Raw genomic sequence first — 26,970 nt, 5'->3', positions numbered from 1 at the left:
AAGCATGCAGCGCACATCTGACCAACATCAGCAGGGTGGCTTGCCCATAGAGAAGCATACTATGGCTTGCCTACGAGCGCGTTGAGCCCGCTGGCTCAGCGTGGCAGCGTGGGCGACATTAATGTCCGTCTCCGTGGCTCGATGGCGACTGCAAGCACTCCGTGCTCCACCCATTACATACAGCTGTATTAAGGCGAAATCCTTTAATGGCTCATGCTCGCGGTGTCCGTTCTTGCGCTGGAATCGTGCAAACTGCCGCAACCTCCTCCGACCCTGTCTTTGTGAGACGAGTGTATTGGTTGTTGAGGTGGGCCTCCCGAAGCTCCCTAAAAGCCTTTTAGCCCGACTACACATCCAGCACACTCAATTCACAGAGGAGAGATGCCGCCTTCCCGTACACTGGAGACGCGCCCTCCACGTGCGGCCTCTCCCCACCAATATGTCCAAAGAGGATCATAATGGCAGGCGCCTGGCGCGGGCGGAAGCCTTGGACCGCCATTTTCGGAGCAAACCAGGAGTCTTCTACGTGGACGCGTCCGGCCCGGACTCTAGGGGATGGTACACGGCCGCGGTCGTCCACGAGGGTAAAACAGTAGACGCCCTTACTTTCAAGGCCCAGTCAGCAATTCACGCAGAAGAGGTTGCCATCGCTTTGGCAGCCTCTGACACCTCCTCCAAATACATAATCACCGACTCACGCGGGGCTTGTCGAAACGTCACGCAAGGGTGGGTTACTCCCCTAGCTTATCGTATTTACCAAAATTGTAGCCGAGACTCGGATCCCGCGCACCGATCTATCGTTTGGGCTCCAGGTCACCAAGGCGTCCACGGAAATGAGGCAGCCGACGCCGCCGCCCGCGCGCTCTCTCTCCGGGCATTTCCCACGGGACCCGACGCCGACCAGGACTTCCATTTCAATCCGATTTACACTTTTAAGGAAATATGCGATTATTACAAATCCACGCACCAAACTCTTCCCACCCCATGCAAAGGGCTGGGGAAGGACAACGAGCGGGTACTCCTGCGCCTGCTCACCAACACGATGTTGTGCCCGGCAATTCTAAAGCATTTCGATCCTAAATTCGACGGGCGGTGCTCACACTGTGGGGAGGTGTCTGACACCTACCACATGGTGTGGGCCTGCCAGCAGAACCCATCCCTACCCCCTATCCCGAACCCCACCCGAGAGGACTAAGAGGCGACCCTGTCCGGTTGCTGCACCCTCGAGGCCCAAAGGGCCTTAACGCAGCGCGCCCGGGCTGCGGCAAGCGCCAATGGTGTGCCTGACTAGGCATCCCACCTAGTGGTTGTAAGGGCGTGACCCTTCAGGTCACGACCCCCAACACCTCTCTCTATGATTAATAAATGTTTTCACCACCACCACCACCTCCTCCGTAAATTACTTTCCTCAAATTCATTTTCTTCACTACGGGCCCTCTTTCTGTTCCCTCTTTCACTCCCACTTCCTCCCTTCCTCTGCAAACGGATGACGGGTGTGCACCGAGAGATGCGAGGCAGTTACTGCGTAATTTCCTTTCTTGAAATAGAATTTTCATTTTTTTCACTACGGCTCCTCTTTGTCTTTCTTCTTTCACTCCCACTTCCTCCTTTCCTGTACGGTGCGCTTCGGGTGTCCACCGCGACGGTTGCTAGGCAACGGCTCTTGCAGCCGCAACAACAACACAAAAGCGCAATTAAGGCATCCACTGACCCAGGGAGCCGGTTATGCGCGCTTCCTTTCCTTAAAATGATCGGAATGTAAAACGTCAACGCCAACGCCAATGAACACAATGGACGCCAAAAGGACAACGGCGACGGCGGCGCCGCGAAACGGGCGCCAAAGAGCTCGCTCGAAAACACTGCAATCAAAATAGAGACCGCGGTCACCAAAGACAATAAAAACCGCGCATGCGGGAAGCCCGCCACGCGCCAAGCGGTTCGGGAAAGCGGCGGTGGGTTGCCCACAATGCATTCGCCAAGCACACTTTACAATTTCCAAAGTGTCTTTGGTAATTTTTTATTCACGTCATCATCACATCATTGTCACGTGGTTATCACACGATAGTGAAGCGGAAACCTTGACCTTGGGTACCATGGGGTAGTGCACCGCAGCGACACCATAAGCTCTTCATGGTTCGCCCTCTGCCTCACTTGGTCAACCGGCTGTGGACGGCGACCTTGGCTTTACATGGCGTAGTGAAGGTTTCACTTCAAATATTGCGACCAGTAACACCATCCGTCGTAGTCGAAACTGGGGTAATAATGGTCGATCGGAGTAGTAGTTTATTGTTACAAAAGTACAAAATGAAAGAAGAGATGGCGGCTGCGGCAATCGCTAAACCTGCGTCTCAGTGTTTCGTTCTAGCGTATCATAAGCGACGCAACTGATCTAGTTCTTACCAAGGAAGGGGGGTTGGGGGGGGGGGCGGCCTGGTGTCGCCCACAAGTGTTGCGAAAGGTCACGGAAGAGAGGGAGAGAATTGCTTGACCCAGGCCCTCGACGCATTCTCAAGACGGCGAACTGACGCTGCTCTTGACGCGGTATGGTTGTTACCCAACTCATGGTTGGTACGGCACGGCAGGGTTGGAGATTTTTGTCCGGCCGTCAGGTATGAGGAGCAAGCAGAGGCTTTGTTAGGAACAGCGGAACCAGTTGCTTGGGCCTGGCGGGGCATGAGCTATGTTTCTGATTCCAAAGTGACTTCATTTGCATGAGGATTCGCCGTTATTGTAGGCAGTAACTTTTGAAGCTTCAAGGCCGTACATAATTTTAACATACAAGACCTCGCTCCTCGCTGCTTGTCTGCTTTTCCGCTCCAATCGTCTACCGCACACATGCTCAAATGCCTGAACAGATGTTTCGATATCCTAACAAAATATGTTTGCCTGTAGCATTTACACACAGCGTACATAAACTGCCGCCTCGTCGAGTACACACCGTTCTGGAATCATGCTTTTTAAGGCACTGTGAGCCTGGTAGGGTGAACACCGAGTTTCTTACCGAGGGTCGCGTTCAGCGGAATACCCAGCGTAGTCGTCGTGTTCAGCGGCGGCGTGAGCGAAAAATTGACGCAGCAGGTGGCCCATATGCCACCTAGGTCACGTGACGTTGTGATGTCACCGGAATGCGAGAAAACTGCCCACAGTGGCAGCTGGGAGTTGATTGGTGGCGAGAGGTTGCTGGAGAAGAGCAACCTTGGTCTCACAATCCCCACCGGTGGCTGTGGGCAGCAATGAGCCTCCGGCCGGGGCTGTGGCGCATTCCTTAAACGCTGCACCACTGCGCCAGGAGTGGTATGAGGACTCTGCGCGATCTGTGAACGTAATGTAGAGAATGGGCAATTCCGCATATATGGTCACGTAGGCAGAAATTAGGCGACAGAGAAGGTGAACCTAGGCCGGATGTATCTCTAATGCTGTCTTTACTTAACTCGTTAGTGCGGGTGAAGTGATGGCAGAAGAAAGAACAGTGTCCGTGCCTGCCAAGGGACCCGCAAAGGGTACCCCAGGTCGATGAAAGTGCCTATTAACAATATCGTGTCACACACTCAAAGCGGATCTCAAGGGTCCCCTCCAGAGTTTAGAGCGGAGCTCTTGCCCACCTGCTCCTTCCTGCCTTGCGCATCGCCGTCGCAACCGGCAGTGCTATAGCAAAGTGATGAGCAGGGGGAAGGCTGAAGGTAGAGCGATGACGAAGGTAGGGCAGAAATGATAAGATGGAGGAGGGGGGGGGGGTAGGAGAGCGAAAGGCAGGGACGTAAGGTGAAAAGTGAAAAGTGGGATTATGGCGTCGTCAGGCGAGAGCCCTCAGCGCCGGCTGCTACGTAGAATTCGTCCATCATGCTTAAAACATGCACTACAACCACCAATGTTCAGAAAAAGATATCACTGCACGACATATGAAAAAGACTGGACAGATTAAAGTCAATTTTATTGACTCGAGTTTTCTCAGGCACTCTCGTCCCTCGAAAGAAACAGTGACGTGTGAACAACCTAAGTCCGCTAAGGCGCGAGAAAAACGCAGATGTGGGGAGCCCACCAATGTTCGGTGCGCAGTCACAAGGAGTTCACGTCGTGGTGTTCGCCGCGCAATAGTGTCACTTCAGTCCACGGCACACAGCAGGACCACGCGCACAACACCCACTTTCCTGCTCACTAGTACGGCAGGGTTAGTACGGCCACACGGCCGTGCCGCACTTCGGTGAAGCGGGTGGACCAACGCGGAAGGAATTGGTGCTCCTCCAGCGACACGAGGTCCAGCCACGTTTGTGCCATCATGAGCGCACGCACCCTCTACAGCGTCGGGTACATGGCCCTGTGCGGCCGTCCTTGCAGAGCCGCCACATCTCTCTGGCGCCACAGAACAAACGCCCCGACACAAAGCAACATGCGTACAAAACGGTCGCGGCATCTGGAATTAGGGCCAAGGGTCGCCCCGTACATACGGGACATAATGACCCAGAATGTCCTGGCGACTGCACATTCAAAGAAGGCGTGTGGCATTGTCTCTATGAGACCGCACCGCGGGCATCGGGCGGAGGGTGCCACGCCCCAAGCCGCCAGGTGATCTGCCGTAGGTAGGGCCCGCCTGCCCCGCAGCCAGGAGAAGTCTCGCACGTGAGCGGAAAGGGATGACGACGTTAGGTCCCGCCACCGCGCCTCCCTGCTTAGCGTCAGTTTCACCTGTGGGGCGTCGTTTATAAAGGCCAGGAGTTCGCATATCTACGTCTGGCAGTGCTGTGGTGAAGGTCCAGAGCGTCTCGCTGTGAAGAGAATTTGGCACATAAGAGAAGTTTATTTGGACTCTCGATCAAAAAGGGACGTCCGTCCCCCTACAAAAGCAAAGATACATTGCGGCAACTGATGTCGCCCTATGCACACACACTCACAGGGAACGTAAGTGTCCGAAAACAAAAAGTGCGCAAGAAAGTTCTAGTGGGTCCATACGCGGGTGAAGCACGCCGGGTTGAAAACAACGCACAAAAACCCGCACACAAAAACCCGCGCACAAAAACCCGCGCACGAACAACGCACACCACACACGCGCGCCACACTTCATATGGCAGGGGCCGCACCGTAATACGGCCCCTGCCTACGACGATGAAGCGGGTAGACCAGCGCCGAAGGAACTGGTGCTCCTCCAGCGACACGAGGTCCACGCACGCCTGGGCGAACATGCGCACACGCACCCGCCGCAACATGGGGTACATGACCCTCTGCGGCCGTCCTTGTAGAGCCGCTGCACCTCTCTGGCGCCACAGTACGAACTCCCCGACACAAAGAAGCATACGCACAAAAGGGTCGCGGAACCTTGAATTGGGGCCAAGGGTCGCCCGCAAGTGGTTTAGCCCGCCTTCACAAGTGGTGGAGGTGAAACTCGATCCCCGTGCTGCCTTCTACCCTGCCTCTCGCAGGAGTTGCGTTCCGGTTGCCGTTTCGGCCCTACGACCATCGTCATGTCAACCGAAGGCCACTCCGACCCTGCTGGACCCTCTCCATCGACCACACCTGCACCGCCTCCTCCGACCACGCCCACTTGGCAACGCGATCCGCCTATGTTCGCTGGTCGTCGAGACGAAGACGTGGATGACTGGCTCGACACCTATGAACGCTGCAGTGCCTATAACGGGTGGGACGACGCTTTAAAATTCCTCAACGTTTCTTTCTACCACATTGAGGTTGCCAGAAACTGGTTCATAAATCGTGAACCCCACACTACCAACTGGCCTACCTTCAAACAGCAGTTCCGTCAGTATTTTGCCGACCAGGCTGCTCGGACTGAGGTCGCCAAGAAAAAGCTCGCTTCCCGCATTCAAGGTCCGGATGAATCTTATGCGTCTTACATAGAACACATCCTAGCGCTTTGCCGGCGTCTTAGTCCCACCATGCCGGAAACTGAACGCGTGCACCACATCTTGAAAGGAATCAATTCTGTGGCTTTTAACACCCTACTTGCCCAAAATCCATCAAGTGTTGATTCCATTATTTCCACCTGCCAACGCCTCGACCAGCTGCAATCCTCTCGATTGCAGCCCGGCCTCGCACAGCCCGGCCTCACTCTACCCGGCCTTGCTGCAACCTTTGCTGGCCTCTATCTGCGCGCACTGATTCGATCGATCATCCGCGAAGAGCTCCAAGTTCTCGGCCCTTTCTGCCGCCACGGGTGTGATCATCCTCCCGCACCTTCTAATGACGCTGGTCTCCGCAACATCATTAAAGAAGAGTTGGCCACCATCTGCCACCCTACCGCATTCGACCGAGCTCCAACTTACGCTGAAGTCGCTGCATCATCCCCTCCCGTTATGCTCCCACCCCCACTGGCTCCGACATACAACCACATGAACGCAATGGCGACGCCTCCAACTCCGCCATCTTATTACGCACCTTGGCGCCAATCCCGACCAGTGGGCTACTACTGTGGTATCAGAGGCCATATCTCCCGCTTATGTCGTCGACGCCTTCAGGACGAACGCCGCCGTTACGCACCCTTCGAGATTGAGCTACCCTCCACTTCCTATTGTCAGCGCCAAACTTCTTCCAACCCTCCTCGCCGGTCCTCTTCGTCACAGATGTCCTCGTCTGCACCAAGTGAAGCCCATGTTTCCCGACGCCGGTCTCCATCTCCATATCGCCGCTCAATGTCCCCACTCCGACCTGCTACCGTTCTCCCTGGCGCCCGTTCGGAAAACTAGGTGATGCAGTTTCCGGAGGTGAAAGTGCACTTTGCGAACTCACTAAAAGTCCTCCAGATCGCCCGTATATGATTTCTGTTTTAGCTGAAGGCTTACCGGTGGAAGCTTTGATTGACACAGCGGCTGCAATTTCTGTTATTCACGCTGATTTGTGCCGCCGTTTGCGGAAAGTGACGACTACATACGATGGGCCTGAACCTCGTGGAGCAAATAATGTTACCCTGCGCCCTTTCGCGAAGTGCACTGTGCGCGTTGTTATCGACGGTGTCCGCCATCATGTGCAGTTTGCTGTGCTCTCCCCTTGTGCGTATCTGATGATTTTTGGATGGGATTTGTTGTCTGGAGCTTTAGCTTTAATATCTTGTGGTGCCCGTGTCATCCATATGAGAGACAGTGATTTTTCTTCTGAATTTTCTGCCCTACCTCATCCGCTCATTGCCGCAGCTGATACTGTTTTGCCTCCTCAGAGCGAACAACTCCTTTCCGTTATTTCTGACCGCATCACAGATGGGGACGTACTCATCACACCATCTCATCGTCATTTTGCACGCGGCATCGCCTTCCCGTCGAGCCTTGTACGGTTCTGCAGCGGCTCCGCGATCGTGGCGGCCATGAACACTTCACGTGAATCCCTCGTGTTGCCTAAAGGAACGTCACTCCCATGCGTGGTGGATGCTCAGCCTTTGTCCCTGATGGTGCTCACCGCCCCTCTGCCTCAGCATCCCGTGTCCTCAGACGTCACTCTTACTTCCCTATCCAAGACGATCAATCCGGACCTCACGCCGCATCAACGTCAGGCATTGCTCACCTTGCTTCGCAATCACCAAGCCATTTTTGATGCTACTTCCCCACCGCTGGGACGGACTACTCTTGCCCACCACCGCATCTTTACCGAGGGGAACTCGATAGTACGGCGACGGCCTTATTGGGTTTCTCTCTCCGAACGCAGTCATTGAAGAAAATGTGCAGGATATGCTCCACCGAAATATCATTCGTCCCTCCACAAGCCCGTGGTCGCCACTAGTAGTGTTAGTTAAAAAAAAGACGGATCGGTACGATTTTGTGTTGACTACCGTGCACTCAACAAAATTACCCGCAAAGATGTCTACCCGACGCCACGGATTGATGACGCCCTTGACTCTCTCCAAGGTGCCGAATATTTCTCTACCTTGGACCTCCGCTCAGGCTACTGGCAAATACCCATGCACGAGGACGACAGAGAAAAAACTGCTTTCGCCACTCCTGATGGACTTCACGAATTTAATGTTATGCCCTTCGGCCTCTGCAACGCACCAGCCACATTTGAAAGAATGATCGATACTGTCCTTTGTGGCCTGAAGTGGAAAACCTGTTTATGTTATTTGGACGACATTGTTATCTTTTCTTCAACTTTTAACGACCATCTCACGCGCCTCAATGAGGTTCTCACGTGCCTCGCTTCAGCAGGCCTTCAGCTCAACACCAAGAAGTGCCACTTTGCACACAAGGAAATCACCATTTTGGGGCATCTAGTTAGCCACGACGGCATTCGTCCAGACCCTGACAAAATCATCGCGGTTCTAAACTTTCCTCGTCCTCAACGGACTGCAGATTTGCGCAGTTTTCTTGGCCTGGCGTCCTATTTCCGGCGTTTTATTCGGAATTTCGCCACTATTGCAGCCCCACTTCATGACCTACTTAAAGCGCGCAGCACTTTCGTGTGGACTGACCAGTGCGACACTGCTTTTAACAACCTCAAGCACGCTCTCACATCGGATCCTACCCTTGCCCACTTCAATGACACCGCTCCAGCCATCCTGCACACTGATGCCAGTGGTCACGGTCTCGGCGCTGTACTTATGCAGCGCGACGCAACTTCGCGTGAGAGGGTGATTGCGTTCGCCAGCCGGACCCTGAGTACAGCTGACAAATATTACCCAATTACTGAGAAGGAATGTCTTGCAGTCGTCTGGGCAGTTCAAAAATTCCGCCCTTACCTATACGGTCGCCACTTCATAGTTGTGACCGATCACCATGCCCTGTGCTGGTTGTCTTCGCTCAAGAATTTGACCGGCCGCCTTGGCCGTTGGATTCTGCGCCTCCAAGAGTACAACTTCGACATCACTTATAAATCGGGTCGCCAACACCAAGACGCCGACGCCCTTTCTCGCTGCCCACTTTCGGAACCCGCCGGCTGTTTTTATACGCAACGCCTTTCCACTTCTGCGCACAGTCGACTCTCTCTCCCTCCGACACACATCACAGCAGTTTCTTTCGACGACTCTGACACCAAACACGCTCTCCGCTCGCAGCAAACTAGCCGACGCCTACTGTCGGCCCATCATCGACCGCCTTGTCGGCGCTTCGACCTCACCCAATGCTAGGCTCCGCCGCGACACAACATTCGCGACACAAGGACCCAAAATGTCCTAGCTACCGAACACTCAAAGATCGCGTGTGGCAAGGTCTCTAAAAGTCATGGGTGGAAAGAACAGCGCAAACTAAGACAGAAAACACAGAAAAGAGGGGAGACACTACAAGCGCTGACTCGCAACTAAGGTTTATTAGAAAGAACAGAACAGAATAAATACAAAAACCACCCACGACTGCGTACGTCATAACAGATTACGTGCAAGGCGTGCAAAATGATCTAAACAGGAGCATCGCGCGTGTGCACCCGGTTATTTAAGTATCTAAATTCTAAATCTGACAAGACCACTGAAGGATCACTCACGCACCGTTTGCCGTTTTTTCGGATAAAGAACGCTTCCATCAGCTCCCGGGTCACCTTATCTTGGTGGAAAAAAAGCACATTAGTTTTCGGGAAAAGGGGTGTGCATTTGCAAACCCGGCAGTGTGCGGGAAGGTTGTCTCGCGAGTCACTGCCGAGTAAGTTGCGGTGCTCAAAGAGCCTTACATTTATACAGCTCACTGTCAACACGGCCTCTTCCGTTGGCCCCTGTCTTGACCGTAGGCCGTAGGCCGGCTGTCATTCCGCACGCTCACAGGCTTTCCCATGGGTTAAAGAGCGTGGCAAAAAGGTACGATGTTAGGGTGGTGTTCTCGGCTCCTAAGAAGCTCGCTGCAATTTGCCCACAAGTGGACAAAAAACTGGCGGCTGGTGTCCACAAAAATCGCAAGGCCTGTACAACAAAACATGTGGCGCCTTTCATTCCTTGCAAAAAGGGTGTTGTATATCGGTTGCCACTGTCTTGCGGTAAAGAGTACATCGGGCAAACGGGGCGCTGTGTAAATGTAAGGCTCTTTGAGCACCGCAACTTACTCGGCAATGACTCGCGAGACAACCTTCCCGCACACTGCCGGGTTTGCAAATGCACACCCCTTTTCCCGAAAACTAATGTGCTTTTTTTCCACCAAGATAAGGTGACCCGGGGCTGATGGAAGCGTTTTTTATCCGAAAAAACGGCAAACGATGCGTGAGTGATCCTTCAGTGGCCTTGTCAGTTTTAGAATTTAGATACTTTAATAACCGGGTGCACACGCGCGATGCTCCTGTTTAGATCATCTCGCACGCCTTGCACGTAATCTGTTATGACGTACGCAGTCGTGGGTGGTTTTTGTATATATTCTGTTCTGTTCTTTCTCATAAGCCTTAGTTGCGAGTCAGCGCTTGTAGTGTCTCCCCTCTTTTCTATGTTTTCTGTCTTAGTTTGCGCTGTCTTTTCCACCATGAATTCACAGCAACTTGCCCAAATGTCTGCTTTGCTCTAAAAGTCCGCATTGTGGACATCGAGAGGAGGGGGCCACGCCCCAAGCCGCCAGGCGATGTGCCGTAGGCAGGGCCCGCCTGCCCCGCAGCCAGCCGAAGTGTCGCACGTCTGCGGGAACAGATGACGTCAGGTCCCGCCATCGCACCTCCCTGCTTATCGCCAATGTCTCCTGTGGGGCTTCTTTGATGGCCAGGAGTTCGCATATCCGAGAGGCGGGAGTTGAAAATAACTCTACCTCTGGCAGTGCTGCAGTGAGGGACCTGAGCGTCTGGCAGGCTCTCTGGTAAAACCGAGGCTGCTGCAAGGCTGTCGGGCCAACACTCTGGTCAGAGAAAAAAAGGGAGCGCGATGCCGAATAGGTAAGCCAGTAGCCCCCTACCCGGGTAGCCGGCCTGGTTAGCCAGGTCATTGGTTGCCCGCAAAGCGAGCACATTGCATATCGTGGGCAAGTGGGGAAGGCTGAATCCCCCCATGTTAGTGGGAAGCCGGAGGAGTGCGCGCGCTACAGACTCCGTCTTTCCTGCCCAGAAGAACGAGCCGCATAAAGTGGCCAAACGGCACGTGAAGGTGCGGGGTGGGTGGGCAACGCGAGCGACATAGTACAGTGGGGCGCACACCGACGCGCGGATGATAAATGCCCGCTCCGCGAGGGAGAGGCGGAATCGCACCGCCACTGTCAAGCGTTTCTCGGCGGTCTCTCTAAGGCGAGTCCACGTCTCGCGAGCCGGCTCACCGGACGGGAGGAAATAAACCCCCAGAACTTTCACGGCCGAAACCCACTGTATGTCGCCCAACAGGTCTGCGGAGAACGCGCCAAAGCGCAACGCTCTACTCATGTCCCTGTTCAGCAGGGCGCCGGATAGCTCGCTGTACACTTCAAACAGCCGTAAAAATGCTACGTAGCTGTCCTCGTCCCGCAGGAACAGGGAAACGTCGTCGGCGTATGCAGAGACCTTAACCTGGCCGTGGACTGGCAGTGGGAAACCGCGCACAGAAGGGCTCCCGGCGATGCGACGCAGCAGTGGGTCTAGGCACGAAACAAAAAGCATGGGCGACAAGGGGCAGCCCTACCTAATCCCTCTAGAGGCACAAAAAGGAGCGCTGATCGCTCCGTTGACTGTCAGGCGGGCCGTAAGCCCCGAGTAAAGGAGTCCGACTCTCTCTATGAAGGCCGATGGAAAGCCGAAAGCCTCGAGAACACCTAGCAGGTACCGGTGCTCGATACGGTCAAAAGCTTTGGACTGGTCAAGCGAGGCAAAGCAGCCCGGGATCCGCGCTCTCGAGGTGAACGTGAACAAGTCACGAGTAAGTGCGAGAGCGGAAAACACGGAACGGCCCGGCACGCTACACGTTTGCGCAAGGCTGACCACCGAGGGCAGAATCGCGCTCAACCTGTTCGCCAGCAGTGACGCTACGATCTTGTAGTCTGCATTGAGCAGAGTGATCGGGCGCCACGCCTGCGGGTCAGATAGGCACCCGCCGGGCTTCAGAATAAGCGCGACTCGGCTCTCTCTGAAAGACGTTGGTCGAGCTCCGTCCGTCAGAAAGCTGTGGATCATACCGTGCAGAGAATCCTCTAAGACGTCATAAAGCTTTGCGTAAAAACTGACGGGGATACCGTCAGGTCCGGGGGCCGAGGCAGCATTCATTTTTGCTACTGCGGCGCGGGGCTCATCTCGCGACACCGGTGCGCATTGCTGCTGCGAGAGCTCGTCTTCAACTACGGGGAGACCCTGGCAGAAACCGCGGAGTGCGTCGCGAAACGCGGGGTCGCCCACTCGCTCGACACTGGAGGCGAACAGCTCGGAAACGCGGCGTGTGAGGACGTCGCGGATGTCCGTGGCGCTGTTACTCGTGGCCCCGTTGGGCAGCGCGATTTCCGCAATGAATGCGGACGCATACTCCTCGAGGGCGCCAGCGCGAACCAACCGCAAGACCGAAGGGTCGACTACGGGCCTGCCCTGAACGAGGGCCCGGCTGGCAGCGCGTGACGACTGCCGCAACAGCGTCTCGTAGCGAGCCTTCAATAAGTTGTAGTAATCGCGCATAGCAAAGGTTAGCGGCGCGCCTCTCTAAACTATGCGGATCCGAGCCAGCGTCTCATTGAGTTCGCGAGTGATGCGCGCTCTTCGCCGAGGGCCTTCCGCGATAAAGAGTGCACGCCACTCGCCCTTCCGCTCGTCCTACGGCACTGATGCGTTAGCGCGCGCGCCCGGAGCACCCAGCGCACGCTGCAATGATGTGACACTCGACCAATATGTCAGTAAGCTGGCGTCCATTCGCCACAAGTCAACTCGTGGGGCGCACCCGCCAAAGTCCAGCACAACTGACAGCGGTCGATGGTCGGAGATGCGCGGAGTGCCCCGAGGAAACTCGAGTACTTCGCACGAAGCTACATATCGCGCGAGGACGGGCTGGAACAAAAACTTATCGAGCCTACTGGCCGACGTACCTCTTTTCCTCTCTCCCACGTGACCCCGAAGTTGTCGCCATGCAAGGAGACCCATGCGTCGGACAGTCAGAACTTCGTGCATAGGTCCCGTAGGGAGCGTGCGCCGGCGTAAGGCCGACCCTGACCTGGGCCGCTTACATCGCATGAGGGGTCGAGGACACAATTGAAGCCGCCCACTATGAAAGTGGGGTACGACTCCAGCGACTCAAAAAATGAGGAAGAATCGCTTCGTCGTGCCGGCGCATACACTGCCAATGCCCTTACCCGTCTGCCGTTAAGGGAGAAGTCGACGGCCAACGTGCGACCGTCGACGCCATACGTACAATGTGCGCCTGAACGGAGGGAACTGTTAATGAACACCACACCGACACCATATGACATTGCGTCGGTGAGTGAAAAGAATGCGGGCGCGAGGAAGCGATTCTTAAAGTTCGCGACATCGCGTGCGGTCCGGAAGTAACATTCCTGAAGGGAGAAAATGTCGACGCCCTGCGCGCGAGCGAAGTGCATCACCTCCCTCTGCGTACCAGTGAACGAAATCCTTGAACGTTCAGGGAGAGGAGGTGCACAGTCGCCATGAAGAAAAAGCAGGACGCCGACATTCTGCCGACAAGTTTCTAACCAGTCGAATTCTATATCGACTCCATACCTCCACCTGCGGAAGCAAGACGAGGATTCACTCGAAGTCATCCTCCACAAAATTATTAAGCGGGCTCTAGGCCTCCCCGTGACCACCTCCAACAAGCGCCTCCTGGGGCTAGGCATGGTGAACACATTTCGGAAGCTCCGGGAAGCCCACTTGACTAACCAATACACACGTCTCTCGAAGACATCGTCGGGTCGCCGCCTCCTTGCCCGACTACACATCCAACACACCACTCTCATGGAAGAGCGCGTACGTATTCCATCCCAGTGGAGATGCGCCCTCCACGTGCGCCCTCTTCCCGCGAACATGAACCGTGAGGACCATAATGGCCAGCGCCTGGCGCGGGCGGAAGCCCTGGCCCACCACTATGGACCGAAACCCGGCGTATTCTACGTGGATGCCTCAGGCCCCCACCATGGGGGATGGTACACAGCCGCAGTCGTCCAAGAATCCAAAACAGTGAACGGCCTTAGTTTCCGAGCCTGTGACATAACACACGCGGAGGAGGTCGCCATTGCGTTGGCTAAATCTGATTCCAATTCAAAAACAATTATTTCCGACTCGCGAGGGGCATGTCGGAACGTCGAGCAGGGCTGGGTACCGTATCTAGCCTACCAAATTCTTCAAAACAGCGTCTACACCGGTGACCCCGCGCACCGGCGTATCGTTTGGGCTCCTGCTCACATGGGCCTTGAGGGAAATGAGGCAGCTGACGCCGCCGCCCGCGCGCTCTCTCACCCGACATTCCCCTCCGAACCTGACGATCGGGAACTCGAATTTATTCCAGCTTATACCTTCAAAGACATCGTTTTACTCTATCAATCTGGCCATGGTCTTTATCCCCGCCCGTGTAAAGGTCTCTCAAAGGTGGAGGAGCGGCTTCTGCTCCGCCTGTATACTAATACTTTGCTGTGCCCGGCAGCTCTGAAACACTTCGACCCTTCTTTCTCGGGCAGCTGTCCGCACTGTGCGGAGAAGTCTTCGGACATCTACCACATGGTGTGGGCCTGCCCCTCCAACCCTGCTATCCCCCCTCACCCCAACCCAACCCGGGAGGACTGGGAGGCGACCCTGCTCGGCTGCTCTGACCTGCAGGCCCAACGGGCCTTGGTCGCGCGAGCCCGGGCGGCGGCCGATGCCACTGGGCCCCGAACTAGGGACCTCCACCTAGTATTTGTAAGGGCTGGCCTCCTCTGGGTCAGCTCATGCATAACCTCCTGTATTATACCTGTACATAAATGTTTTCCACCACCACCACCACCGACAAGTTTAAGGGGCCCCGCCATTAGCGGAGTCACACGCGCGCGCCAGCTTTTTGGGTAGGGACGGATCGGCCGAGCTATCCGAGTCCGCGGACTGCGATAAGGCGTGCTTCCCCGAAACTCTGCCCAAGTCCATGGGTTCTACGGAGGGTAGCGAGCCGGTGGCGTCTCTTACCGCACCCCGCGAGGCGTGGTCGGCAGGTGTCGTGGACTGGTTGCGGTCGGCGGAGTCCTGAGCCTTCGAGTCCTCGTCCTCTGGTGGTGGTCGGCGCCGTGGCCCTCGAGACGGGCCGGCGGCGCTCAGCTGGTCGGTCGCTCCGGGCTGTTCGCAGGGGACGTCTCCGGTGAGGCAGAGCGTCGCGCCACGTGAGAGCGCTCCGTCGCTCTCGTCCGCTGTTGTGGAAGAGTCGTCCTCGCCGGAGGAGGACGAGTCAGACGAGTTCGTCAGGGAGAGCGGCGGGAGATCGCCGAGGTACGGGAAGGTCAGCGAGTCGGTAGACGCTGTTTCCGCGGCGCTCTCCGGCTGCTCCTGCGATGAAGCTGCAGGCTCGGAACCGGCCGGGGTTTCCGACACGTGAGTAGCGGGCATGTCGTCGTCCTGCCGTGGCGCGGTCTCCGCAGTGGGCACCTTCGCCGGGGCAGGAACGGTATCCTGCGGCGGTTGCGCCGCTGGCGATGCCGGCTTCTTTTAAGGGCCGCTGGAAGCGGCCGCCGACGCGTAGTACCGCGGCCGCAGGCAGTCAGCCGTCGTGTGGGCTCCGGAGCAGCGTCGGCACGCCGCGTCGCATCCGGCCGTCTCGTGCCCGCACTCGTCGCAGCGGGCGCACCGCGGCGTGCGGCAGGTCGCGCCGACATGTCCGTCTTGGCCGCAGCGAGAGCATACCTTTCGGACGCCCCTGTAGTCGAACATAACGCGGTGACCCTGCACAGACATGAACTTAGGTACCGCCTGCTTCATCTCCATCCTGACGAGACGCTGGCCGTTGCTCACGTGGCGTCGCCCCTTCAGCGTCGGATGAGAGATCTCGAGCACCTTGCCGTAGGGGCTTAGTGCCGAGGCCAGCGCCGTGTCCCCGACGAACAGCGGCACCCGGAATGCCGTTACGTGGACCACGGAGGGGCCCACTCAGGACACTGGGACAGAGGTCCCGTTCACAGGGAAAGATCCCTCCGCTAGGAGCTTTTGCGCCGCCGCAGCCTAGGACACGGCGATACAAAACTTGAGCCCTCCTTGATGCTGGAGGCTTTCGAGCCCTTTCGGGCCGACGATGCTTTTAATGCCGTCGACAGTGTCGTCGGCCGTGTCGTCCGCGTTCACTGCGAACGAGAAGCGGTGCGCCTTGGGTGGAGGCGCCCGGAACTGCGGACCAGCAGGACCGGAAGACGGCATGGTGGCAGCAAGGTGGGGGCCTGGAACCAGCAGGACCAATCCAGGGAGGCTCTCGGGCAGCCGGCGGGCAGCGCGGCGCCGGGACGGCATTTGGCCTTTGAAGAGAAGTTTATTGGACCCTTAGACAAAAAGGGACGTCCGTCCCTCTACAAAACAAAGGTACATTGCAGCGACTGACGTCGCCCGGTGCAAACATACACACGCGGTGAACTTGTGTCCAAGAACACATGTCTCAGAAAGTTCGAGTCCAAACGCGCGGGCATTTAGCGAGACAGATGATAAAGTTCGACTGATTGCTGTCCGCTGCAAAGGCGCACTTGGACGATTTATTGAAACTGACGCACTGCCTTGCCTAAGGGATTTGATTACTTGCAGAAAGGTGATGGGCCCTTTCAACGTCGCACAGGTGCGTGGCTGATTATGTTGGAATAAGTGAAACATCTATCACAAAACTGCTAGTCGGAACTTGAGTCAGCCATGAATCGGCTGTCGAATCGTCAACCAGCACATACATGGGTATCTACGGGGGCCGTTTATGGTGTCCACGCCCTTGACACGGGAACGGGCACACAAAAGTGCGGGTCGCGCGCCTCGTACCCTGCTCCGAGCGAATAACGCGCCCTTTGTGGCTTCAGCTTTCCTTTTTTAAGGCGGAAGCCTTTAATGTCTCATCGTTGTAAGCAGCAGTTGTCGACAAAAAATGTCACGCTTTTCAATTGGTGGAAACGGTCGTGACGTCACAGTGTGCGAATTTCAAACGGGGCCAATTGTAACTTTGGCTAGTAACCATGCAACCAATTGAAGGGATCGTATAGTGATGCTCCAAGTAAGTGGGACTGAGATTAGTTAATTGCTTAATTACCCAATTAGCCTAATTAACTTTACTAGTCAGGCCATATAAATAAATAAAACCGATTAAGAAATTCGTCGAGCTCAGGAATCGAACCCCGGTCTTCGGCGTGAGAGACGAGCATGCTATCCACTCCGCCATGCCAGCTTTTTTTTTCTTTATTGCCACTCCGCCATGCCAGCTCGATGGTTTGGAATGAACAAAGGCGCGTCTATAATTTATAGTGAATACGGTGTCTTCACTCACTCTCATCCTCCTCCATTCCCTTCCGGCGAGGTTTAGGTGTCCACCGACAAATGAGAAACAGATACATTTCCTTTCCTCAAAAACCAATTTACCGATGAGCGAGGCGTAGAACCGAATGGGCGATGGCGTTCTATGGACTCCTTAGCAGCGTTGCAAGACGCTGTCGCGTTACACTCTTAGGGGCGAAGCTTAACATCTGAACCACACATCAGTGACCACACTTTAGGTCAAAAAAGTGCCCCCCTGAATTTTGTGAGACAGTTACTGCGTAATTTCCTTTCCTCAAATACAATCTTCATTTTCTTCATTACGGCTCCTATTTATCTATCTTCTTTCCCTCCCACTTCCTCCCTTCCTCTACGGTGCGGTTCAGGTGTCCACCGAGATGACAGAGAATTACTGCACCATTTCCTTTCCTCAAAAAGCGTTGCGTTCAAAGGGCAAGGCATCGCGCCGAACGGGTGGTGGCGTTCCGTGGACTCCCTGGCAGCGCTACAACGCGCTGTCGTGTTCCACTCCTAAAGGCGATGCTTAAGCGTCATTAATTAGCAGTTAATTAGTATTCAGGCATTAATCAGTAATTAACCATTAATTAGTGATTTGTCATCACTTAGTAATTAGTACTCAATTATATGTGACGCCACCAGTGCCACAGAAACAGTGAAGGTGGTGCGGAAAACGCTTCCGCCTCTACCCACTTTAGATAGTCAAAGTGCCCCCTGAATTTTCTAAGCAATGGGACACGCACGTTGCAACGCCCTCCAGCAGGGAGCAGCAAAGGCGGGAGAGGACGCCGCAACCGGGGAAGGGTTGCAACGCATTCGCTCAGTGCCTCTGTTAACCTGGCACTCATCGATGCAACCTACAGCCCACTACAACTACTGTGTAACCCCCGTATGGGAGCGGAGGTGCCCGTATGTACGCTATCTTGTTCTCTCTTCGTAGCACAAAACTATAGAGGCAGAAGAATGCGATATCCCCCGCCGCACAAATATTTCGGGAGAGAGGAAGCTGTCACTTGGAGACAATTACAAACAGGCTCTTTCCCAAACTTACATATACTAAACAAAATGCACCCTACGATATACGCGGACAAATGTCCCTGGTGCGACGAAAAACCTGCTCTATATCACATCACATGAGCGTGCCAAAACATAGACGTGGTCCCCAAAATACAAAACCCGAGTGCAGAGCAATGGGAGACTCTGCTGTCCAGCGACCGTTCTGAAGACCTGGTACAGCGAGCTCAACGGGCGGCAGTGGCCAGCGGAGCCCTGGACTGAGGGCAACCGACCATTGATTAGAGGCGGACTACTTCGACAGAGAAAGCTCCTGAGATCTTCAAGACATCTCTGAAGATGCCCCCAAACCGCAGGAAAAAGCATTAGTGAAAATAAAGTTTTCCCTTCCTTTTCCCTTCCTTGTTCTTTCTGTCTCTCATGCATCCAAGTTGTAAGGGAAAGCCGCTACTCTTGCATGTAGGTGTGACAATTCGTGCGCGTACACCAGTGCCCGCACAAACCCGGTCAGTGACTCCCTGGAAGCGGCCGACCGCGCCATCCTGGCGCCGTGTCGCCACGAAGAGACAAGGCCAGATAACGCATAGGATGGCCGTCAACGACTCCTACGGTGGGGATTAAGCCCGTCACGAATATTCCAGGGAAGAGCTGCGCGGAGTGAACCGGTCAGCGACCTTCCCGGGAAGCGGCTGACCGCGCCATCCCGGCGTCGTGTCGCCGCGGAGGGGGGGCTCGACGCTGTCACGAGGAGGGAGATCTGCGCGGAGTGAACAAAAGGAAGCGGCGAGCGGGCGGCGGCGCGGGGGCGGCGTGAAGCCTGGCCCGCATGGAGCGTTTTTTACCCGCGAAATCGCGCCGCGCGCCCGACGCCCGCGCCAGCGTCGACGAATTCACTCCCGCATGGTCAGCAGCCGAGCGGCGCGCGCTACGGGCGCGTTACGGGATACGTTGACAAGATGGCGGCGCCCTGCTCGCACACTTCGGAATAAATACATGTCACCGCTGTATTCTTCGACGTGATAGCTCGCTCAAATGGTAGCGGTTCACTTTTATTCCGCCTACTCTTGCCCACGCGTAGAGGTATAAGCGATAACTAGACCTTGTTTTTTAGATAATTTGGCGATTTTCAAGCTCTTAGGCCTAACTAAATATAGTGTGTTTACCTCACAAGAACGACACCTGGTGAAGCAGTTGTCTAGCTTTTAGTCACTTGCTACATTTTCATCTATTTGCAGTTTTTCTTCTTGGAACGAAAAAAGGCTCGCAACGCACCCATTTTAGTTATCAGTAATTACGGATAAAAAATTTCTTCAACACAGCGTTGATGAGCTTCGGCGTCTTGTCACTAGATGGCGCTACCTGAGGGACGGCGCGGCCAGCTAAAAGCGACTCCTCCGAAAGACAACACGCTGCTCGGCCGTTTCTGCCGAGAAACCCGAAGCCTAAGCCCCGGTACTATAATGAACTAGAACTCGGTACCCTCGGAGCGCCAAACGCCCGTCTTTCCGGGAAGCACGACGCAATTACACGACGCAGATACCCGAGAAGCGACGCAGCTACAGTGAACTAGAATATTTTCCAGTGGCGCGACCGCGCCTCCCAGCCTGACGCACGCCGTGTCCCCTGCAGCGGCGGCGCTGCGATCGACCACCCTTGAACGCTCGGCTCGCCTCCGCAGCGTGCGATGCCAGCACATGAGACTGGAAAGCCTGCTTCGTTATTTAGCTGCGCGTTTAACGTAGTTTTGTTTTGCGCTTGCTATATGTCTTTAATATTTGAAGATATTTGGCATGTGCGGATGTTTACTGAATTGAGTGTACAGCATGCAATAACAGACGAAGGCTATTGAGCGCACTGTAAACGTTTTTTTTTTTGAGCTAAGTATTACAAACTGTCGCAGTTCCGACATATTTCGAGACACTAAATTTCGCAAAGTGACAGTTATTCGTGGGACCATTTCTCACGGGATATACGCGATTAAAATTATATATATATATATATATATATATATATATATATATATATATATATATATATATATATATATATATATATATATATACCGTTTTCATTATGAACCAATTAAGACACATATTCACCGAATATTAGGTGTGTATAACTAATGATTCCATGCTGATATGAGAATGCACTTCAGTCAACACATATGGTATACACCATAAAAGCGATTGACGCAAAAAACAGTCGAAAAACTGCTTAATACGATTTTAATGCAGGTGTTCGTAATTTTCACTGAGATCAACTTGAAAGCTCCAATGCATGAATCAAACAGTCTACAAATATAGCTAATTTAATCTGCTTAGCTTGAGGTGCTGCGCTGCCTTTCGCTTCGACAGCATGTTTGACTTGTTCAGTCCTTTGATAAAAAAATGAAGCCGCGTAGTAATATAAAAACTCACTATGCGAGGAGTGATACTCTCAGCATGTGCATTGCATCCCACATTTATAGAAGCAGCACAATGAATCATGTGTAATATGTCCATGACACTTTCGGAATGAACATTGCGCGCACTAAAGCAGTTCGTAAAAATGTCCTCCAGCCTTATTGTGATGAAACGGAACAGTTCAACCAAGGGGTAGAGTAAGCCGCCTTTGTCAATATGTTTTTGACCCAAAAGACGCGGGTTCGATCCCGGCCGCGACGGCTGGAATTTCTTTGGAGCAGAAATTCTAGAGGCCCGTGTACTGTGCGATGTCGGTGCACGTTAAAGAACCCCAGGTGGTCGAAATTTCCGGAGCCCTCCACTACAGTGTCTCTCATAGCCTTAGTCGCTTTGGGACGTTAAACCCCATAAACCAACCAACCAACCGTTTAACAAATTCTGCAGCATGCATGCGGCGCCCTTGCTCTGCTGGCAATAAGAGGCAATCGATACATGCAGGACATTTTGTCGGTAGCACGCACTTTTTTGCCACGTACCGAGAGATATGTGATAGATCAACCTTGAGTCACTTCTTTGGATGTTATAGTCATGTTGCACAGCTGCACTGCCACATGAAGCCGACGGTCCCTATTTTTCGTAGCAAACCTTCACTTTCTCCATCAGTTGCTGCTTTGCAGTTTCCTCTTTGTCCCCCGCGCCAAGAAGAGAACTTAATATGTCGCTCTCTGCATTTCCACCTGCAACGCTGTGTGCCAAGTTGTAATAAGAGAGGCAGTGAACAGTGATAACAAACTGTTGTGGTGTTGGATGGGAGTTGCAGCCAGATGAAAGCCTTACCAATCCAAAGAAGTTCTCCACTTTGTCCTGGCTCAGTCGAGATGTAGCTGTAGCCAACTTGGTCGTGCAAGTACTGAAGGAGCTCAGGAGTACTTGTTAGCGTGACTCTTAGGCCTTCCGCGGTAGATTCGCTCAGAATTTTTTTTTATCAGCGTGGCGCTCCCAGGTGTCCAGGAAACCTAGGGTTTCCTTTATTAACTTCACACCATCAGAAGCAGGCCTGAGGGCTTCAGCTTTATGCCTGCCAGTCATCACAGCAATCAAGGGCTTCATTCTTATGAAAAACTTTTCTGTAGCTTCAAGTTTACCGCAGCTCTGCTGGTAAAGAAAAAAGGCTCGCAAAGGACCATGCCTGAGCAATTGGAATGCATAACTTGCCCGCATTTTTTCGAAATTGTTGGGGCTGATGTGCACGGTAGTTATGCCAGGCATTGCTTTCATTGTTACAGCATTTCTGTCCAGTTCGCAAGCTTTTCGAGCAAATTGCATTGAAACCGTTCCATCGGGGGTGTCAAAAGTTGTGACAAGTTTCGAATATTTTTGGCAAGGTGTGGGAAATCAGAAAAAAAATATAAGAAACGGCTGCTGTCAACAGGATGCGGTTTCTCGTGCAATGCAACCACACTGAACGAAAAGCCAGCGCACAACTGAAGCGCCGTCGAGCGTGCTCTGAACCGCCGCCGCCGGCCGCCTTCAAGGGTGGGCGACAACAGCTCCGCCGCTTCAGGAGACACTCTCGGTGACGCGCGTAGCAAGGCGCTGCTCCCTCCGCTCGCTTCACTGGAAAATATTCTAGTTCACTGTAACGCAGCTACAGTGCCAGAGAGAGCTCGCGAGCGCGTCTCTCGGCCGGCGTGGCTCGGGCCAGAGTCACGTGATGCCCGCTCCGGCTCTCATTGGCCCTCTGTCGCTGCCCTCTCCCGGCGTCGGTGGTGGTGGTGGTGAAAACATTTATTAATCATAGAGAGAGGTGTTGGGGGTCGTGACCAGAAGGGTCACGCCCTTACAACTACTAGGTGGGATGCCTAGTCAGGCACACCATTGGCGTTTGCCGCAGCCCGGGCGCGCTGCGTTAAGGCCCTTTGGGCCTCGAGGGTGCAGCAACCGGACAGGGTCGCCTCCCAGTCCCAGTCGCCGACCAGGACACTGATTTCAATCCGATTTACACTTTTAAGGAAATATGCGATTATTACAAATCCACGCACCAAACTCTTCCCACCCCATGCAAAGGGCTGGGGAAGGACAACGAGCGGGTACTCCTGCGCCTGCTCACCAACACGATGTTGTGCCCGGCAATTCTAAAGCATTTCGATCCTAAATTCGACGGGCGGTGCTCACACTGTGGGGAAGTGTCTGACACCTACCACATGGTGTGGGCCTCCCAGCAGAACCCATCCCTACCCCCTATCCCGAACCCCACCCGAGAGGACTGGGAGGCGTCGGCGCGGCGTCGACGTTTTTTTCTGTTTCGACAGAACCCGACGATTTGGCAAAAACGTCCTCTCCGGCGGCAAAAAAAACGCTCCGGTGCCGTCAACGCCGACGAATCGCCCGGAAAAACGCTCCATGCGGGCCACGCTTGAAGCGGCCAGCGGCTACGGCGAAGGGGGAGGCTGCAGAAAGAAAGAAGCAAAAGGCTTAAAGGGGGGGGGGGGGGGGGCGACGGGAGGAACGGGCAGACAGGCACGATTCGAGCGGGCGGACGAGACGGAGGAAGGCAGAAGACTGGGGCGGCGAATGGACCAGGGAGCCCGGGGTCTAGCTTTCGCTCGCGTTCGGCCTCCACAGCACGCTTCAACGCCTGGCAGCTCCTCCAACGCCTGGCCGAGAACGAAAGCCGCACCGCCGTGAAGAATCCCCAGTCCGGCCGCAGCAGACATCCAGCCATTCGTCGAGCCCGTGCCGCAACAAGCTGACTGAGCCCCGACGTGGACGAGCCCTACTGCATTTCCCGTAAGCGGCATCAAGCCAGACCCATTAATTAAATCATATTCTAAAATCATTCTTGGAGTCTGTGCATCAATCCCCTCATGCCCAGTGTGGACCCAGGGCCATTTTAAGAAAATGAGCCATCACACAGGATCCATGCATGGTGCCACGGTTGGCCAGAAAGGGTGCTCTCTGGATGTGCCTATTTTTCATTGCTGAAGTCGCTCGTAGTCTAAGAAAAAAAAATGGAGTGGACACTTAAGCTCCGCCTTGAGGGTATGACGTTATGGCGTTAATGGGGACTTGGTCATTCTCTGCTTTACATTCTTATATCTCTGGGGAGTCCTCATAGCACTCCTGGCGCAGTGGTGCAGCGGTTAAGCGGCGCCCCTGCCCTGAGATGTCAGGTGCTGCTACCGGTGGGGATTTCGCGATCCAGGTTGCTCTTCCCGAGCAACCACTCGCGATCGATGATTAATTTAACTGCCAGCTGCCGCAGTGATTAGCTGTCTCGCAGTTTAATGGGCAGGTTGTTGCGATGTCTCTACAAGGTAACGTGAACTATAGATGGCCCACCTAGGTTGCTCTGCGTATTTTTTGTTGGATCTTTTGCTCAGGGTCAACGACGATGCTGGAAATTTTGCGGTCCGAGCTACTTAACGCTATCGCTTTAATACCGTCGCAGTGAAGAACACATTTATTAAGTTGTTCGTCGGCTGCAAAGGCCTATTTTGGGAGGACTTGGGTGGACGTCAATGAGTAAGTACTCCCTTATTACAAACCTACTCCACCTTGGGGGTTCCCATGAAATATTTGACCAACACTGTTCCCACTTCGAGTTATTGATCAATTCGCTCTCGCCCTACCATAAGCTTTCCGTCCCGGTTAGCTTAATTGGTAGAGCGACTGCTCCGGTGAAGCGGTGGTCCCGGGTTCGAGCCCCGGACCAGGACGAATTTTTCTTTAACTGCGAAGCTTGTGAGAAAGCTGTATAGCTTGCCTGAAATCGAGTCCGGTTCCAAGCATCTTTGCACTTCGAAAACCAATGACTCCACGGAAGGCGCCTTATCCTCGCCCCTACTCTTTACCGGCAGGCCAGACGGCTTGCCAGTCACTTGTAAACACCACTCCAGGTAGAAGACGAGGCGATCGAAACGAGGACGTGCAAGTGTAGGCGCCTTGCAATTTTAGCTGCTTCACCAACAGGCTTTCTCACTTTCCACTCACCACAAGATTTCTCCTGGTACTGTCCTAAACAAAAATTACGAAATCCTCCAGTTTTGCTGAATTTAAAGCTAGTGCCAAGCCGACGGCAGCGGTCACTTGCTATTCCGACGGCGCTGTTCCGGCGGCCAGGAAGGAAAATGGCGCCTGCTGGTTGTTGTTGCCAGCAGAACTAGCACCTTTGCGGTACTCTGAAATTTTCCAGACACTCTAAGCGCAGCTGATGCGCTGCGCTGCTCGCCTCCGACCGAGAGGAGCCGCCGAGTGACGTCACAGGTGCCCACGCCGCTCGTCCCCGACCGAGAGATGACGGTGATGCGGCGGTGGCGTAACCAGGGATATAGCGTTCCTCTGGCTACGTATATCCTGGCATAGCTGAGCTAAGCCACTGCCATTTTTTTTCTTCTTCTCATACATGATGATGTATATCGCTTTGCTGAGGACGTTTGTTATGGAGTGAAAGCCATAGAAGGTACCGTCACTGTAGTAAATGGCGTTGTGATCCTGTCGGGACGAGCCCTCAGCTTTCACAAAGTAGGTCACGTGATCTGAAGTGGGCAGTCTCGTCGTGTGGAGAGGTGCCAAGTGACGCCATCGGTGCCACTCTCTCGTACGAGAAAACATTTACGAGATTCTTTGAATTCGCAAAACAGCATTGACAGTGCTGCTGCATTTATCAGGAGAATATTGCTCCACTATCTTTTACTGCTAGCTTGGCATCTTTTACAAGCTGGGTAAAATGAGGTGCTGACGTAATAGCAGGGTTTCGTGGTTGCTGCGGAATACGCCCTGTCGATTGGTGCCGATTGGACATGGTTCACACACAAGCAGAGTGGGTCATGGAGAACGGTGACAGAGCACGACTGTACTGTGCACGAGAACAAGAATTTGAGTCGTCACAAGCAGACAAAAATGATTGGTAGCTTGATGGTGTTGCGGCTGAACACGGCCTTGTGGGTGAGGAGATTCAAACGTAAGCTTTTAGGGATTCTTTGGAACTGGTTGTAACTTCAGAATGGAACTGAAAGTTAAAACTGAAAATTAACAGGGCGTTTAAAAAGGTTTAAATCTGATTTTGATTTCCTCTGTTTGTAATTAGTTGTGGTTATAGAAAAAAAAATGTTGAAAGTCGAAAGTATTCTTTCCCTTTACTGGTTAGAAAGTTTTAATAACGGGGCCATAAAATTACTGTTCTAATATTTATCCTCACTCGAGCTGAGCAATTCTGGATTGGGAGAATTACATAGTCTGCATTGGTGGATGACGGTACTAGTAAATGTAGTTCTTTTCGCATGTGTTAGCGATTGTTACTTGTAAATCTACATTTTACTGAACCACTGTAGTCCAATATTTTTACGAGTTTTCGCAGCCTTTTCGACTCTATAGAAAAAGAACCACGACATGCTTTTTCAGTACATTATTTTATATGGACCGAAACCTCCCATAGCAAGTTCCCGGTGAAATACGTAAGACATGAGATACAGTTTAGAGGTACAACATAACTTTCCTGCACTAGCGGGTAGGGAATGGCGGTTTACATGCCCCTCTCCGGCCGCTGTTAGCAATTCAGTGCGAACCGCGTCGGCCCGTTGCTTCCGAAATATATGTTTAAAAAGATATTTGCGTCCGATAAGCACTAGGGTACTCTCCCCCTCCCTCCTAACTTCGGGATTTTGCTGCCCCTTATCAGTGACTGCGAGCTCATTCCTTTGGTTTAGCTTGTGCCCCTTCTCCTGATCGCCTCTAGACTTCCTAGCCGTCGCCTGTGTGTAGCTGTTCCTGTCTGAACTTGTCTGACTTACTTGCTTATCGCTGTCCATTCCAGTGCAAGCCCCATCCCCGTGGCTCGCGCTGAAACGTCCGCCAATGTGGCTTCCAATGCCGGTGTCAGCCATTTTTGCCCCCAACTGAACAAGCTTTTCTTGAAGTTTGCGCTTCTCTGCCCTCTCTACCTGTAACTCTTTTTCTAGAGCATCCATACGTAGCCCTAGTTTGGAGTTTGCCTGCTCAGCCCTGTCCAGGCGTGCACGTATACGCACGAAAGTTTCGAGGGCACGCTCGCCCTGCTTCAACCTCAGCCCTGCATGATGCAGCCATCTGCATGCAATGCGTGTTTTGCGACTCAAAAGCACATGAAAGCAAAGGAGTGCGAGTCGAAGGTGACAGTGAACGAGAGGAAGGCAATCCTTACAGCGAAAGGCGGATGCTTTCGTTGCGCGAAGCATGGACATCGTTCAAGGCAATGCAGGGTTAAGATCAGTTGCAGGCGATGCAAACGCAGACATTGGGCAACATTCGGGCGAGTTGAAGT

General features: G+C 53.8%; 1 protein-coding gene across 1 annotated transcript in view; it reads right to left on the bottom strand.

The window, feature by feature from the left end:
• The window catches only part of LOC149370228 (uncharacterized), a 41,057-nt gene extending 25,102 nt beyond the window's left edge, over positions 1–15,955 (bottom strand). Inside the window, exon 1 of the mRNA XM_089582830.1 lies at positions 14,938–15,955. Coding sequence (XP_089438956.1) covers positions 14,938–15,351 — 414 coding nt within the window. The 5' untranslated portion in view covers positions 15,352–15,955. The remainder of the gene's footprint in view (positions 1–14,937) is intronic.
• Positions 15,956–26,970: the final 11,015 nt, after the last annotated feature.

The sequence above is a fragment of the Amblyomma mixtum genome, chromosome 1 (assembly GCF_055824585.1).
Source record: "Amblyomma mixtum isolate Tamu chromosome 1, ASM5582458v1, whole genome shotgun sequence".
Classification (NCBI taxonomy): Eukaryota; Metazoa; Arthropoda; class Arachnida; order Ixodida; family Ixodidae; genus Amblyomma; species Amblyomma mixtum.
This window is presented reverse-complemented; position numbering and strand designations above follow the sequence as displayed.